Below are 15,964 nucleotides of genomic sequence, written 5' to 3'. Positions count from 1 at the left end.
ATTGTAGCAGAAGTAATAACGCCATTAGGAAGGACTTGCCCCTGGGGTGAGAATCCAACTCTCTGAGAAAGGATGTGAGTGGCCTCTCAAGTACCAGGCACATTGTTTAATTGATTTGCTGAGGGAGTTTACTCCCTCATCCATTCAGCTATCCTTCCACATTTAGATTTACAGAATTTGTTGTCACTCACACCTTTCATTGATGACTGGAAATGTACTGAGGAGTCAAGGAAGCTGACAGTCAACAATGTCACTAGCTAACTCCTACACGGCAGTTTGCGATCTGCTGCTGGTCTGTAATCCCTTTTTTAAGTACAATTTGCCAAAATCAATTTATGTTTAGAAGGCAGAGCTCTGATGTTAATGTACCTTTCGAGTCAAGCAGCTTAATGAAATAATAATATTGACAGGCGAGTATGTCTATTTGCTGTTCTCTCCAAAACTGTGACCACCTTCCCTTGAAGTAATTGCAAAACTACAGAGTTTCCTCTCCCTCTCCATTTGGTTGATAAGAGGTCTCTTGAAATCCCTCATGCAGAAACTTACTGATCGTTCTTTGTGTTGTTTTTTAGGTCCTGGGCTTTGGGTGCAATCGCTCTCCTTTTCCTGCTGGGTCTCACCTGGGCATTTGGCCTAATGTTTATCAATGAAGAGTCCATGGTGATGGCCTACCTCTTCACAACATTCAATGCCTTCCAGGGAATGTTCATCTTCATTTTTCACTGTGCCCTCCAGAAGAAAGTAAGGCTCCCCAAAAGTTCCTTGAATTTAACCTGTGAGAATATTCGCTGAGATTTAGAAGATCGGGGTGATTTATTCATAGTTTTCACAATATTTTAGGGAACTGCCAGGGTAGATGGAGAAGAAATTGTTTCTGCTGTTTACAAAGTCTATGTTCAGGTGCAAATCAGCACACACCTTTTGGGAGTGAAGTTAGAAAACAGCTTTACATTCTGAGGGTAGTAAAAGTTCGGCATTTCCCTCAGAATACAGTAGGTGATGCATTTTAATTATTCATTTTTAAATCTGAGATTGAAACACTTTGGTTAACTAGAGGAGGTTCTGAGGAAGGGTCACCGGACCCGAAATGCTAACTCTGATTTCTCTTCACAGACGCTGCCAAACCTGCTGAGCTTTTCCAGCAACTTCTGTTTCTCTTCCTGATTCACAGCAACTGCAGTTCTTTTGGTTTTTATAATAACAGGGATTGGCTGGCTCACTCAGGCAGACTAACTCCATGATTGGTTGCAGGAGCTGCAAAGTTGGAAAAGCACAAAGAGTTGCCAATCCCTCCACGTCTGCTGAGGGTGAGTGTGGGAGAGAGGTTGTTCGATAACTGTAGAATAAAGCTAGGCTAGACCTCAGGTTGCATCACCTTTGAATGATGAAAGACGGTGATCCATGTGTGCGTGGAACCAAGATGGCACCACAGTATTCCTATCCAGAGAGGAACATTGGAAGGAGTCATCACAACAGTAGCATGGCCTTCTTTCAAGAGGCTCTATATCCAGCAAAAAGGAATTTTTAAAAATGTTGACAAGCTGAAAAGAAGTGACAAGAGGCTCCTAAGGAACATAGAGCACAGCATGGACATATTGGGCCAAATGGCCTGCTTCTGTGCTGCACAGACTGTAAAAATGTGTCAAATGCAATTATTTTGCAGAGATGAAGTGCATAATTGTTGTCACTGTGCCACATGCCAGTGTCAAAGGTATTTTTCAGTGAGAGACATAAAGCACCAAGTGGGTCAAGAAAGAGGAAAGGGGAATTTAATCTTTTCACTAAGGTGCTCGCCCTTTCAATCGACATTTCTTTCAATAAGAAGCAATTTTGTTAGTAATGATGATCAAGGGGTTGGTTTTGAAGTGTTTCTGGCTGTGTAATTACATGCAAAATCAATAACCCATGTTTGAGGGGATTTAACAAGTGCATAAACTCTACGTGCGCAAGATCAATAATGAAAGTCATGCAGTGATGCATCCCAGGATCGAACAATGTGCCTCCTGGACCTGTATAACCAAATGTACAAAAAGGTGTCAGTGGAGAGGCTTCGCCCATTGAAATTCTATACAATGGAAGTGAGTGGAACGTGTTTCATCCCCTGAGAATCCACTGGAGTGCTGTTTGAATGGATTTGATCCGAGCATCACTGATCCTGAATCTATGTTAAACAAATCGCTGGCACAACTCTCTGCAACAGATGGTCATGTATTATCACAGAGTGAATGGCAGCTTCAAGTGAAGCACCGGTGTTACAAGATTGTGTCCTCTCCAGTTAATGGAATGGGACATCAGAGAGACTCTCAGCATTTCCAAGTTGCATTGATGGTCATGGAATTTTGCCCCAGTGATATAAAAGATAATGATCAATTATATGCCCTGTCAATTAATTTCTACAATAAGTAAAATTAGATAGTCGCCCATTTTACAGCATCCCCAGTATTAATAATTCCACCAACTACCATCAAGTGGACACTGCAAATCCCCCATGGCCAGTATTGTGTTTCAACAACAACAACAACTTACATTTATGTACCACCTTTACCCCAACAAAATATCTCAAGACTCTAAATAGTTAAACTAGATTTGACCCTAAACTGTATAAGTAGATATTGGGACAGGGTTTCTAGTCAAAGAGGCAGGTTTTAAGGAGGAACTTAAAGGTGGAAATAAAGAGAGAGAGGTGAAGAGACAGAGAGGCCTTGAGAAAGGCTTCCAGAGCTGAGGGCTGCTGAAGCCACAAGCATCAATAGTGGAACACTGGAAAAAGTGTATGCTAAAGGGACCAGAATTAAAGGAGCACAGATACCTTGGTGGGTTGGGGGACTGGGGGAGATTAGAGAGGTGGGGAAGTGTGAAGTCCTGAGGAAGCTGGAAACAAGGGTGAAAATTTAAAATTTGCGTTGTAACCGGACTGGGAGCCCAGTGTGGGTCAGAGAGCGTGGGACAAACAGAACTTGCAGTGAGTCAGAATCTGGGCAGCAGATGTTTGGATGGACTAAGGAGAATGGAAGGCCAAGTAGAAGGACTTTGGGATGGTCAACCCGGCAACAAAAGCAAGGATGAGGGTTTCCGCAGAGTTGAAGGCCATATTCAGTGATGTTGAGGCAGAGGCAGAGAGAGATTAAGACGGTAGCCTCAGACTGTTCCCAGGGCTGGTAATCACAGATATGAGATAATCAAGGCCAGCATCACACTCACCAGCTTGGCACGTCTCCCAGTTTCCAGCCTGGTGACAGCTGCTGCTTAATAAACCAGAGGCAACTGCTTTAATTGTGCTGACAGACTGCCGTCTGATTTACTCAGTTTTACTCCACTGCAAAGTGGGAAGGATTGTTTTGACCTGGCTCCTCACAACTGGTTTGCTGCACTCTGAAGCCTGTGGGATGACGAAGGCAGCAGGTATTAAAGCAGTCAGCAGAAAAGCTAACACTTAGAGGAGCAGCAAGTCTGAGGGGACACCAGGCTCCAGACATTGTCCACTTGCACTTTTCAGCCTTTGATCTGCCTCTAACTACTACCTTGAAGTAGAAGCTTAGCATCCCCAAGTTATAAAAACAAGTAATACAAGTAGACCATTAAACCTCTGAGCCTGTTCCATCATTCAGTAAGACCATAGCTGATTTTAACCTCAAAACTACAATTCTGTATATCCCCTGATAATCTTTCATCTTCTTGATCATCAAAAATCTGTCCCCACCTTAAAACTATTTAAAGATTCTGCATCCACTGCCTTTTGAGGAAGGGAGTTCCAAAGAATCCTCGAGTAGAAAAAGTTTCCTCTTCTCTGTTTATATATTGGCAGCCCCTCATTTTTAAATTATGAACCTGAATTCTGGTTTCTCCCACAAGAGGAAACATCCTTTCCACATCTGCCTGGTCAAGTCTCCTTAGGGTCTTATATGTTTCAATTAAGTCATCTCTGACTCTTCTAAACTCCAGAGGATACAAGCCAAGGCTGTCTAGCCTTTCCCCATAAGGCGATCCACTTATTTTAGGTATTAGTTCAGTAATCCTTCTTTGGATGCTTTACTGCATTAACATTTTCCTATAAATACGGTGACCAGATTTGTACATAGTACTCCAGATGCAGTCTCACCACGTTGAAGTAGGCTGCTTTATTTTTAGTTCAGTTGCCTAACAAAGGAACAATTACCGACAATTCTGGACAAACTCAACAGGTCTGGTAGCATCCCAGGAGAGAGCAACAGAAACATTTCTAGTGCAATGTGACATTTCTTCTGAACTAAAGAAGTCAAAACAGATTTGAAACATTAACTGTTAATGCCATTTAATCACCGATGAACGAGGCCCCAGTGTAAAACCCGCAATGAAAGCTATATATAATAACCATCAATCCTTTTGGAGTTTGGACTTTAAACCAGTGCTATATTGGTTTGGTATATTCGTATGAAGGAATTTAATAATTAACCAGATCATTCTTTTCAGAAGCATGATTTCAAACTAGTTTGTGTAAAAGAGTAGATGACCTTAGGCCTCCAAAGCTGTGAAAGGAAGTTTATTTATAGATATTTTTCTAATCAGTCTATTGAGAGATGTTATGATGCACCACTGGAGTAGTTGGGACTTGAACCCATTGCCTCCTGGTTCAGAGGTAGGGGCACTCCCACTGCACCACAAGAACTTCAAGTATTTATGTAGTGGTGTTTATGCAGGAGAGAAAAGATACACTAAACCTGAAGTTTAATAGAGGCTGAGATGAGCAAGCTTTTTAAAATTCATTTAAAAACTATTGATTTTATTTCAAAAGAGACACGACATATTAGGCACAAGATTAGAAAAAGGAGTCTGTTCAGGGCACTTAACCGAATATGTTAGTATGGCGTAAGGGTTTCAGCACTTCCAGACCAGGGGCGTTTGGTTGGAAATCTTTATTGGCTAATCAAAGCTGAGAGAGTCTAAGCTCTCAGACACGTAAGTCAAAAGGAAAAACTTCACAGCTCACGGAATCAAAACTAAAAAGAAGCAGCAAAGTCAACCTACAGGTATGATAGGAAAGCAACATTACTCTACATTTTTATTAACTATGAATTGCCATTTTTGAGGAATAAAGGGGATTTTGATTTGTGGATTGTTTGAAATATTTTAAACTGTGTTATATTGAGATAGCTTGTTTTGTTTTATATATCGTTCTTTTATGTAATGAATTGAAAATGCACTGACTTTATGGGTGGCATTGTGGCTCAGTGATAAGCACTGTTGCCTCACAGTGCCAGGGACCTGGGTTCCATTCTACCCTCAGGCAACTGTCTGTGTGGAGTTTGCATATTCTCCCCATGTCTGCATGGATTTCCTCCCACAGTCCAAAGATGAGCAGGCTGTGTGGATTGGCCATGCTAAATTGCCCATAGTGTTCAGGGATGTGCAGATTAGGTGTGTTATGGAGAATGGGTCTGACAGGGATGTTGTGAGGGTTAGTGTGGACTTGTTGGACCAAAGGGACTGTTTCCACACTGTAGGGATTCTATGATCTGATCTGTGAATTTCTATTTTCTTTTTAAAAAGAAATCTGCAGCTTTATTTGCTTATATTTCAGTGAAAGACCGCCAAGTTTTTAAAAAACCCACAGATTATGGTCCATAAGCCAATTTCATTCAGCAATCTAACTTGTCCAGAAGTAATGTCACCTGGGATCAATACATACTGATCAGCTAGGTTTCAAAATAAAAACTGACGAGTCACAGGTCACAATGTATGGACCACACTGTAATCAATAACCAACTAAGCCCCAATACAACCACTTAGTACGGTGGGGGGGGGGGGGGGGGGGTGGGGGGCGAATGGACTGTCTCAAATTTTCATGCGCTCTTTCACAATTTGGCTTTTCATCCCACATTCTGGGAAACATCCTGGATCTTTTCTCTGTGTCTATCAGCTTTGTGTCTACAAATTCGTCATCCCCAGAAATATTGAGCTTAAAACTTTGGTGCTTTCCAGTAAGTGTCCTGACAGTGTTTTACAAGGACAGTTCACCCTAGCTGACCAGTCAGACCCATTAAAAACCAACTAGGCTTCAATAAAAGCCTAACTGGGCTGCTGTAGAAACACTGACCAGCTATGCCCCAGTACAAACACCACGCACCAGGCCCCAACAGAAACACTATAAAATAGACCTCAATAGAAACACTGACCGGATAAGCCTCAAAGCAATTTTTATGTTGTTCTTTCATGGGATATGGCGTCATTGACAAGCTCAGCTTTTGTTGCTCATTTCTAACTTTCCTTGGACTGAGTGAATTGCTAGAACACTTCAGAGGGGAGTTAAGAGTCAACCATATTGTTTTGGCTCTGGAGTCACATAGGCGAGACTGATATGGATGGCACCTTCACTAAAAGATATTAGTGAACCATCACTGAAAGTAGATTCCAGGTTTTAATCACAGAATTTACATTCCACAAGCTGTTGGGGTATGTGTTGAGCTTGTGTCCCCATAGACTCTGGACCTGAAGATTACTAGTCCAATAACCATCAAAGCTTCTTCATTCTGCTATGAGCTGCATCCAACCTCTGCTAGAATGAACTGCCCCGATGCTACATCGATCCAAGTCACTGTGGATCACAGCACAGTGTTAGCAAGCTGTCCTACCGTAACTTCTTTTTTTTTCTCCCTGTTTCTGTGCTCAGGTCCACAAGGAATATAGTAAGTGCCTGCGGCATGCCCATTGCTGCAGCCGCCCCTCTGCTGGGGTCTCCCATGGCAACCTGAAGACATCCACTATCCGGAACAGCAGCCGGTACTACACTGGTACTCAGGTACAGAACGCTGCGGCAAGCAGGAGGATGGCTGAAAAGGTCATTTTTTGACAGGGTCATATAAAGTTGAATCGTGTTGTTGTCCATTTTCTCAGACGATGGGTTCTTCAGCTAATTCACCCTCTTGGGTTGTGGGGAGACATGATGGATTGACGAAAGAAAGCCAAACATTTCATTAGTGGGGATGGGGGGGGAAGAGGTGATGGTGAGTGGATACTGGCAGGTGACCTTTCCCCCACCACTGATCTGCCCTTGATGCAGTAACCCCCATCCCAAGGTGAGGTGACATTTTCTCCTCACCGCAGAAACTGCCTCCTTGGTAAATATGGGAGCCATTCACAACTTAGAATCCCTACAGTACGGAAACAGGCCATTCGGCCCAACAATTCACACCACCCCTCTGAAGAGCAACCCACCCAGACCCATTCCCCTATATTTCCCATTTCTAACCCACCTAACCTAAACATCCCTGGGAACTGTGTACAATTTAGCATGGCCAATCCACCCTAACCTGCACATCTTTAGACTGTGGGAGGAAACTGGAGCACCCGGAGGAAATCCATTCAGACAAAGGGAGAACGCTGAGACTCCACACAGTCGCCCGAGGTTGGAAGCGAACCTAGATCCCTGATACTGTGAGGCAGTAGTGCTAACCACTGAGCCACTGTGCAGCCCCACTTTCCACTTGTTTCTGACATTGCCAACAGCCCCTGCCATGAACCTGTTTACAATTGCTCAATGTCAGCAACTTGGCACAGCATGGAAAGTGATGAAACTCGATTTGTTTTAAAGCAGTCAGTTTTAACCCTCGTTTCAAAAACAGCTATCACAGTTGTTTGAATGGCAGGATCCCAAATTCACACAATTTCCAGGGATAATCCAACCATTGCTCTAAATTATCGGTGCAAGAGTGGTACAACCCTGCATTGTTTCTGGATGGTTGTTACAGCCTCAGGCCAGTTGCTATGTCGATGGTACAGCCTCGGGACTGTTGCTATGTCGATGGCACAGCCTCAGGACCATTGCTAGGTCAGTAGGGCAGCCTCAGGCCTGTTGCTATGTCGATGGTACAGCCTTGGGACCGTTGCTAGGTCAGTGGTACAGCCTCGGGACTGTTGCTAGGTCAGTGGGGCAGCCTCAGGCCTGTTGCTATGTCGATGGTACAGCCTCGGGACTGTTGCTATGTCGATGGCACAGCCTCAGGACCATTGCTAGGTCAGTGGGGCAGCCTCAGGCCTGTTGCTATGTCGATGGTACAGCCTTGGGACCGTTGCTAGGTCAGTGGTACAGCCTCGGGACTGTTGCTATGTCGGTGGTACAGCCTCGGGACTGTTGCTGGGTCAGTGGGGCAGCCTCAGGCCTGTTGCTATGTCGGTGGTACAGCCTTGGGACTGTTGTTAGGTCAGTGGGGCAGCCTCAGGACTGTTGCTGGGTCAGTGGGGCAGCCTCAGGCCTGTTGCTATGTCTATGGTAAAGCCTCGGGACCATTGCTATGTCGATGGGGCAGCCTCAAGCCTGTTGCTGGGTCAGTGCTGCAGTTTTGGTCTGTTGTTAGGTAGTCAGTTAACCTTGGGCTGTTGCTGAATTATTGCTGCAGCCCCAGGCCTGCTGCTAAGTAAATAGCCCTCAGCCCAGTCTGTCAGTGTGCTTCACAGATGTATCACTGTCCCAGTGTTTTGACCCTCTCATGTGGTGGAATAGAGGAGTCAGAGCTGAGAAAGTGGGAGGGCATGCGGGCATGCCTTTGGTTCTATCTAGCTCCAATCTGCCAGCACCGTCCAATTGAACCTTTGTTTTACAATCTCATGGCAGGCGCGGTTCGGCAGGGAAGGCACTCTCCTCATTCAACCTTGTCCTTTTCACTTGAACAAACACCAGTAGCCATCGTCTGAGAAACCGTGGTGATGTACCGTGTTCATGCTCTCCAATGTCCCCACCTTTCGCTTTTGCAGTGCAGCTCTCTGTCCTTGTCCCTGCTTTGTACTGCTTGTTTGTTCAATGTCTCCCTCTGAGGAGCTTAGGAACCACTATGATGAAGAGAGTTGACCTGAAGGCAGTGGATTTTTTTCAATGTTTTTCAGAGGGAGGAGGGGGACTTCCAGTAGAATGGGACTATGCGGTTACATGTAATAGAATGAAATGTGGCTTAACCCAAGACCCGACCAGAATAAGGCAAAGGGACAGGGAAGATACCTAAGCTTATTATAATGGTGTGATGAGGATATAAAGACCTAAAGCCATTACAGTAGTGTTGAAGATACCGGTGATTAAGTTGGACATTGAACCAATTTTTATTCAATTTCTGTAGAGTGACACTTGTGACTATCTCTTTGCCAGTACGTTTTCTTATGGAATGTAAGTATCATTCGCAAGGTTGGCATTGGTTGCTTATCCCTCATTGCCCTTGACCTGAAGCTTGCTGGGACCATTTCAGGAACCAGTTAAGTGTCACTACATTCCTGCAGGTCTGGACTCAGATGTAGGCTGGACTGGATAAGGATGGTAGATTTCCTTCATTGAACGACATTAGTGAACCAGGTAGAGTTTTAAACAATATTGTTAAGACAAGATTTGTTTCTGGATTTATTAATTGAATTCTTCCACCTGCAATGGTGGGATAGGAACCAAATGTTCCCAGAGCAGCACAGGCTAGGTCGCTGGATTAGTAGCCCAGTGATATTATCATTGTACCACCATCACCATGGTAGTGAAAAGGGCACTAGTAAGAACGACAATCCCTCTACTCTCCCAAACCTTGTGTTACCAAGGAAAGGAACCCAACAAAGTAACCTAACCAAGTGCTGTGACTCCTTCAGATGCTGGGTGACAACTGCGTGGCATTCCTCTCCTACACTTGTCTCAACAACCCCTGTAGTTTCCTACATTTAAAGAGGATAATGACAACACTTTCAATACAGTCTATGAGTTACAGCTCATGATGAATGGCAGACCATACAACTGCAGTTAGTGGAAACTTGATGTGTGTAAACTGCGTATCATGCCTCCTTTATTAGAACAGTTCAACCCTTCTGAAGTAAATCAGTAGCGAAACTAGACACTGGTCCAATGTGGAGGAGGAAAACCCCTTCCTGGTCTAAATGAAAGTGTCACTTTAAAAAGATATAGTTTATCACACATTAGCAACTACTTACAGGTTATTTTGACGCATGTGACATTGTTACAGAGACTTTGAGGGAGTTTAGTTGTTAGATCTAATTCCTTGGAGATCCTAAGCTGTTCTGGCCGCAACTCCCCACAACATCATCATTGTCGCTGATGATTTTGACAGTCTTTCACGGGATCATCCCAATAGACAGGGGCCTCAGAGAGGGTTTTCCACTGGGAAGAATCAGCTGTCAGGGATCTCCTGGGGATAATCCCATGTCAAGGGATTCCAGACCTGCATCAAGTGCTGCTGTTGCTTGCTCGTATAGAATTGTCTGCTACTGCCAGTCTGTTTCTCCAACTGTCATCTGGTCCAATTCCCCATTCCCGTGCCTGGCAGCAAAGTTTAGGCCACAAACTAACACACTGCGCCCTCCATTTACAGAGTCGGATCCGGAGGATGTGGAATGACACAGTTCGTAAGCAGTCGGAATCTTCCTTCATGGCAGGAGACATCAACAGCACTCCAACCCTAAACCGAGGTGACCTTCCAAACAATGGCTCGCAGGCTGTCAGAACCTGTTGACATATTCAATGGGTGTCACAGAGGGGAGGGGGTGGCAAGATTTGTAGTGGGAGCTTATTGATTTGTCTGTATGGAGGTGGCAGTAGGTTTGCAAGCACAGCATTCGATAATGCCAGTACTCTTCAATGATCATTAATACTAGAGGACCACTCCCTGCCAAGGGTCCCTGGCAGTCTGACCCTTGAAAAGGAGATACCTCATCTCAAAGGCAGAGGCACTACCCATTGCACTACCAAACCTCCCTGAGTTCTTGTCTTCGAATTATTGGAACTATTTTCTGCCATTTTCCAGCACCAAGGTACAAGCTCAGGTTCACCTAAAAGATGGACTATGAGAAAAAAGAATAGAGAGATTAGGGATTTGCATTACACAAATCTTTAAAAGTAGTGGTAAGGGGTGGGGTAAAGGTTGCTAAAGATATAAAACAAATGATACACTGGATTGTGAGTGTATAAGGAGGGCTACTGAAAACAACCTGTATACTCTTGATTCCTGCACCAGCCAGAAAGGTCATACCTGATCATTGATCCCAGGTCTAATTGCCCGACCAGATACCCACAGTCCTCAAATTCCCCTGGTCTCTGCCTATTCTTCTGGAAGCCAATTTTCATGAAAACTGTTCTGAGAGTAGCTGAACTAAAAGAACTTTAGCAATGTCTGCTTCAGTGTCAGCTTCACTGTCAGAGTTCAAGAATCTCTAGTATTTTGCCTTTGTCATTGTCTTCCCTCACCACCTCCTGTCTCCCTCACTTCCTGTCCCTCTCCCTCACCTCCTCATGTCATTAAACCACACCCCCTCTCTCTATCCCATTCTATAGAATCATAGAGGCCCTATCGTGCAGATAGAAGCCATTCGGCCCATCAAGTCTGCATTGAACTCCAAAGAGCATCCCTCCTGCTCACCCTATCCCCGTAACCCCACATGTACCATAGCTAGCCCACCTAGTCTTCACAACCCTGGATACTACAGGCAATGTAGCAAGACCAATCCACCTAACCTGCACGTCTTTGCGCTGTGGGATGAAGCCAGAGCATCCAGAGGAAATCCATACAGACTCAGTGAGAGCATGAAGATTCCACACAGACTGTCACCCAACGCTGTAATCAAACCCGAGTCCTTGGTGCTGAGGAAGCAGTGCTAACTCCTATGCCACCATGCCAAGATCACACACCCTCTCTGTCACACCCTCCCCTCTTTCCCTCACTGCCTCCTGTTTCTACAGCTCAACCTCTTCAGTCTCTCCCTCACCTTCTCCTGTACCGATCCTTACCACATCACTTCTTCTCTCTCCTTACTGCCTCCCTCAAATACTCCCATCTCTCCCTGACATGCCTCTCCCTCCTCCCTCCTCCCTCCTCTGTCTCCCCCTCACACTCTCCTGTCTTCCATATCTCCCTGACATGCCTCTCCCTCCTCCCTCCTCTGTCTCTCCCTCACACTCTCCTGTCTTCCTCCCTCACATACTGCTGTCTTTCTCACTTCCTTCCTTTACTCCGACTACTTCTTCTCTCTCCCTCACTTCATCTCTCCCCCTTCCATCCATTCTGTCTCCCTCACTCAAAGTTATTTTTTCTTCCTCTCTTACTAGGAACTATGGGCAACCACCTGCTGACCAATCCTGTTCTGCAGCCTCGTTCTGGTGCCAGCCCCTACAACACTCTCTTGGCTGAGTCCGTTGGCTACAGCGCTCCCTCACCCACCGTCTTCAGTTCACCAGGTTGGCTATGATATTTTCTTCAGGCCTCTCAGCCCACTACTCGAGCTGACACTGTGATTCAAACTCGATATTGTGCCTATCAATATCCTACAATCTTACATTAGAACTCACTGTTCAACACATTGGCTTGTCAATGCTGAGCAGTCACTCCACAAACATCTAAAGATAGTTGGTGTCTGCAGGAGACTGAAAAATGTAGGCAGAGCATCTTCACCACTGCTGATGTCTTACTCCACAGACCCAACGGTGCATTGGTGAGGAAGTATTGTTTTGTTGGCGGTGCCATCTTTCAGATGAGGCATGGAAATGAGTACTGTTTGCCTTTTCTCATCGACTTGAAATATTATACTCTGCAAAGAAGACTAAAGGCATCTCCTCAGTATTCTGGCCAATATTTACTCCTATTCTTGTGTCACCAGATTAGAATATCTGGTCATTATCGCATCCATGTTTGTAGAATCTTGCTGTGTGCTTAACTTCCCTAAATTTCAAGAAGCTGCAAACCTTAAAAGGTACTTGATGCAGTTTGTGGTGTGATGAATTCATGAAAATCACCTCATAGACTTTCTTCCATATCTACACCTGCAACTTTCAGAACAGGGGCTACTGATAATTTATCAACAAGGAATTCCTAAAGGCAACTGAGGAATGAGAGTACCTGTAGCTGAAAAGTGTGAAAGTCTCTTAACACTGTAGGCAATAGAGTGCCCTGAACTTAAATCAAAGGGTCCTAATAACCAAAGGGGGGAAATAATCTCTTTATCTGAGAAGAGACCAAACCCTTGGACCTGGATTTCTAAGGCTGGACATCTTATAAGTTGCTCTACACTGCTGTGTGACAGGACCCTGCTGGTCACATTAGCAATCACCATTCCTGCACAACCATGCGAATATCAGACCTCTGATGAATTAACGGTGGCTAACTATCACGGAAACTGTGTATATTCAGAATTAACAATTAATGAAACTTGCTGCTGATGTCCGTGTGCCTCTGCTGAAAAATATTTACACTCATAATTAGTGCTCTGCGTTGATGTCTGATTGAAGTTGACTTGGTGATACCTCACTGTTTATTGTTGATTGTCTCCACATGCTTCCATACAGGGACCTACAGAGAGACAAGTACGTCAGTTAAGCTTGTAATTTCTCAGTGAATGTAACTGTTTCATGCTTGGGCCTTAATGTTTTGTCCTTTTCTAATATTTCTAAATTTCTCCAATTGGTTTGTTGGTTTATTTCTGTTGCATGGAAGGGTTTATGTTAACCCAAACACCACCAATCACAATTGTGGCCCCTGAAGCTCCATCAAAATTGACTGCTTCTCCAATTTTAGATCTTTATCAGTTTTTCTCCCATTGAAAATCCTGTTGATCATTATCCAGAGCAGAATACGAATAATCCTAGGCCCCCAGTATTCTTAACTGAAGTGCTGGCTGTAACCATTCGCACTGTCTGTCAGTCCCAAGCTTGCAGTCATTTGCAGTTCATTTCTCAATCCCAAACTGACAACCATTTATGGTGTGTTATAAAAAGATGGCAGTCATTTTTAGTGTACTAGTCATCTTCGTGTCAATATTTTGCTGTAGATAATTTTGCCTTTCCTGGAAACACTGCTGACTCACCATTTTTACCCATACAACCAAGTTCATAATAAAGAAAACAGAACTTTGTAAAAATACCAAGGTGCCTGCACTACTGGCAAGATCTGTGGGTAAAACACAATTGTGTCAGCTTCACACTCAGTGTCACTGAAAGACTGGAAGGACACCATTCAGCCCATTAAGTCTGTGCTAATTCTCTGTAGAACAAACCAGTCAGTTCACTGCCCAACATTATCCTTTCGAAAGGATTGTTTTTGTTTCTACACATTTGTTAGTGTTTACATTTCGTGTGTTGAGGACTGGCTAATATGAATTTATTATTCACTTACCACCATGACGACCAGGCTGCATGATCCTCTGAAATGGAGCATTGAGATAAAAAGGGGAAAGATGGCTGTAGAGTCAAAGTAAAGAGCAGGAGTTGTTGCCGGATTTAATTTCTGAATGGAATATGGCTTGATACCTACTTTTAAAGCCAATCTCCCAAACTTCTCCCAAGTCATTCTCATTCTATTCCTAATCACTTCCACATACTTCCCAAGCAATTCTATTCCACCCTCAACTGTTTTTCCATTCATTTCTCCATCACTCCCTATTATGCTTCCTAATTATTCCCCCGATGCCTTTCCAATTCTTCCCTTCCCAATCGCTCCCCATTTGCCTAACAATCATACTTCATGTCCCTCCTCCTGGCCACACCCAATCCCTCACCATCTTCCCTGTCCACCTATTCCAGGTGATACTTTTCAGGACAGTAAAAACCAGCTTTAAACATATCTTTAAACTAATGCTTTCTCTTTCCTCATTCATTTGAAGTCTTGTGTTTATTGACAGAGCACCCAGTGAACATCACGAGAGACCCATGTGCAGTGGACACACTGCCTCTCAACGGCAATTTCAACAACAGCTATTCCTTCCGAAACAATGACTTCAGCGGAGATGGCACCCCCCTCACCGACTGCCGGCGCAACCTCAGCGATGCTGCCTTTGAGAAGATGATCATCTCCGAGCTCGTCCACAACAACCTGCGTCCTGGTGGCAAGACCCTTCCCGGGGAGCAGGGAGCGCCAAGCAGCAGCGGGGGTGGCAGTGGAGGAGGGGGAGGAGGAGGTGGAGGAGGAGCAGGAGGAGGAGGAGGAGCCACCAGCAGTGAAGATGACGCCATTGTCCCCGACGCCCCCTCGCTGACCCAGGAGGATAACATGGAGATCGAGCTGATGTACAAGGCTCTGGAGGAGCCCCTACTCCTACAACGCGCTCAGTCGCTCCTCTACCAAAGTGATCCAGAACTGGAGGAGTCCGAGAGTTACACTGCCGAAATAGCAGATGGCTTAGATGGCCAGCTGCCATCCCCAAACAGAGACTCCCTCTACACTAGTATGACCAACCTGAGAGACTCCTCCTATCCTGACAGCAGCCCGGAGGTGATGGGTGAGACCATGCCCCATTCCCAGGGCAACGACGAGATCTACTACAGCTCCAGGCCCAACCTGGTGTTCAGGAGCCAGCTCCAGGCCTACTACCAGTCCAGGAGAGGCAGCAACAATGACTACGCCATCTCAGTCAACGTGGATGACTCTGTTGCAGAAGGTGATGGGCAAATGCAGTTGGTGACCAGTCTCTGAAACAAAAAGTGTGGGGTTGGGTTGGGAGTTGGGGGTGGGGGGATTGGTGTTGTCGGGACAATTCATGGACCCAGAGAAATGTTACCTTTAGTAATGGTGGAAACGTAGGGCTGTAATCTGTACAGAGGACCGACCTGGTTGGAGCAGGGCTGCCAGTTCTTTTATTTCTCGATTGTTGTCATTGTTGCTCGACACTTACAAACCTTGGGATCGCCTGATGAATCAGTTACTACCTCCAGCCAACTTCTCCGCACCCCAGGCGTGAACATGTCGCCGGTTTGTTAGCTGGGGGCTGGGGGTGGGGGGCAGGGATCGGGTGGCGAGAGAGAGAAGTGCTGGGGTTGTGGGTGTATGGGGCAGGATTCATCACTCATCTGGGGCAGGGAGTGGTAGTCGATGCAAGGAAACAGATCTGTGGCCCCATGTTGACAGACATTCCCGGTGCCACGTGGATTTGCTGGCCGAGGTGTGGAGTGGGCCAGCGGTGTGCACATGGAAGGACACCTCTCAGCTCCTGTGAAACATGATGAGGACTGGGGAGGCAGCTTTGACAT

The 15,964-nt window shown here is 45.2% G+C and overlaps 1 protein-coding gene across 7 annotated transcripts in view; it reads left to right on the top strand.

Moving 5' to 3' along the window:
* The window catches only part of LOC125447480 (adhesion G protein-coupled receptor L1-like), a 518,001-nt gene extending 502,287 nt beyond the window's left edge, over positions 1 to 15,714 (top strand). For 4 of the 7 annotated variants that reach the window (XM_059639853.1, XM_059639849.1, XM_059639847.1 and 1 more), the window contains 6 exons: positions 573 to 741; positions 6,647 to 6,814; positions 10,326 to 10,422; positions 12,056 to 12,184; positions 13,289 to 13,306; positions 14,620 to 15,714. In XM_059639853.1, coding sequence (XP_059495836.1) covers positions 573 to 741; positions 6,647 to 6,814; positions 10,326 to 10,422; positions 12,056 to 12,184; positions 13,289 to 13,306; positions 14,620 to 15,410 — 1,372 coding nt within the window. In that variant the 3' untranslated portion in view covers positions 15,411 to 15,714. The remainder of the gene's footprint in view (positions 1 to 572; positions 742 to 6,646; positions 6,815 to 10,325; positions 10,423 to 12,055; positions 12,185 to 13,288; positions 13,307 to 14,619) is intronic. The other 3 variants (XM_059639848.1, XM_059639852.1, XM_059639851.1) reach the window with 1 other exon arrangement.
* Positions 15,715 to 15,964: the final 250 nt, after the last annotated feature.

This window comes from Stegostoma tigrinum, chromosome 35, assembly GCF_030684315.1.
Source record: "Stegostoma tigrinum isolate sSteTig4 chromosome 35, sSteTig4.hap1, whole genome shotgun sequence".
In the NCBI taxonomy this organism is placed as follows: Eukaryota; Metazoa; Chordata; class Chondrichthyes; order Orectolobiformes; family Stegostomatidae; genus Stegostoma; species Stegostoma tigrinum.
This window is presented reverse-complemented; position numbering and strand designations above follow the sequence as displayed.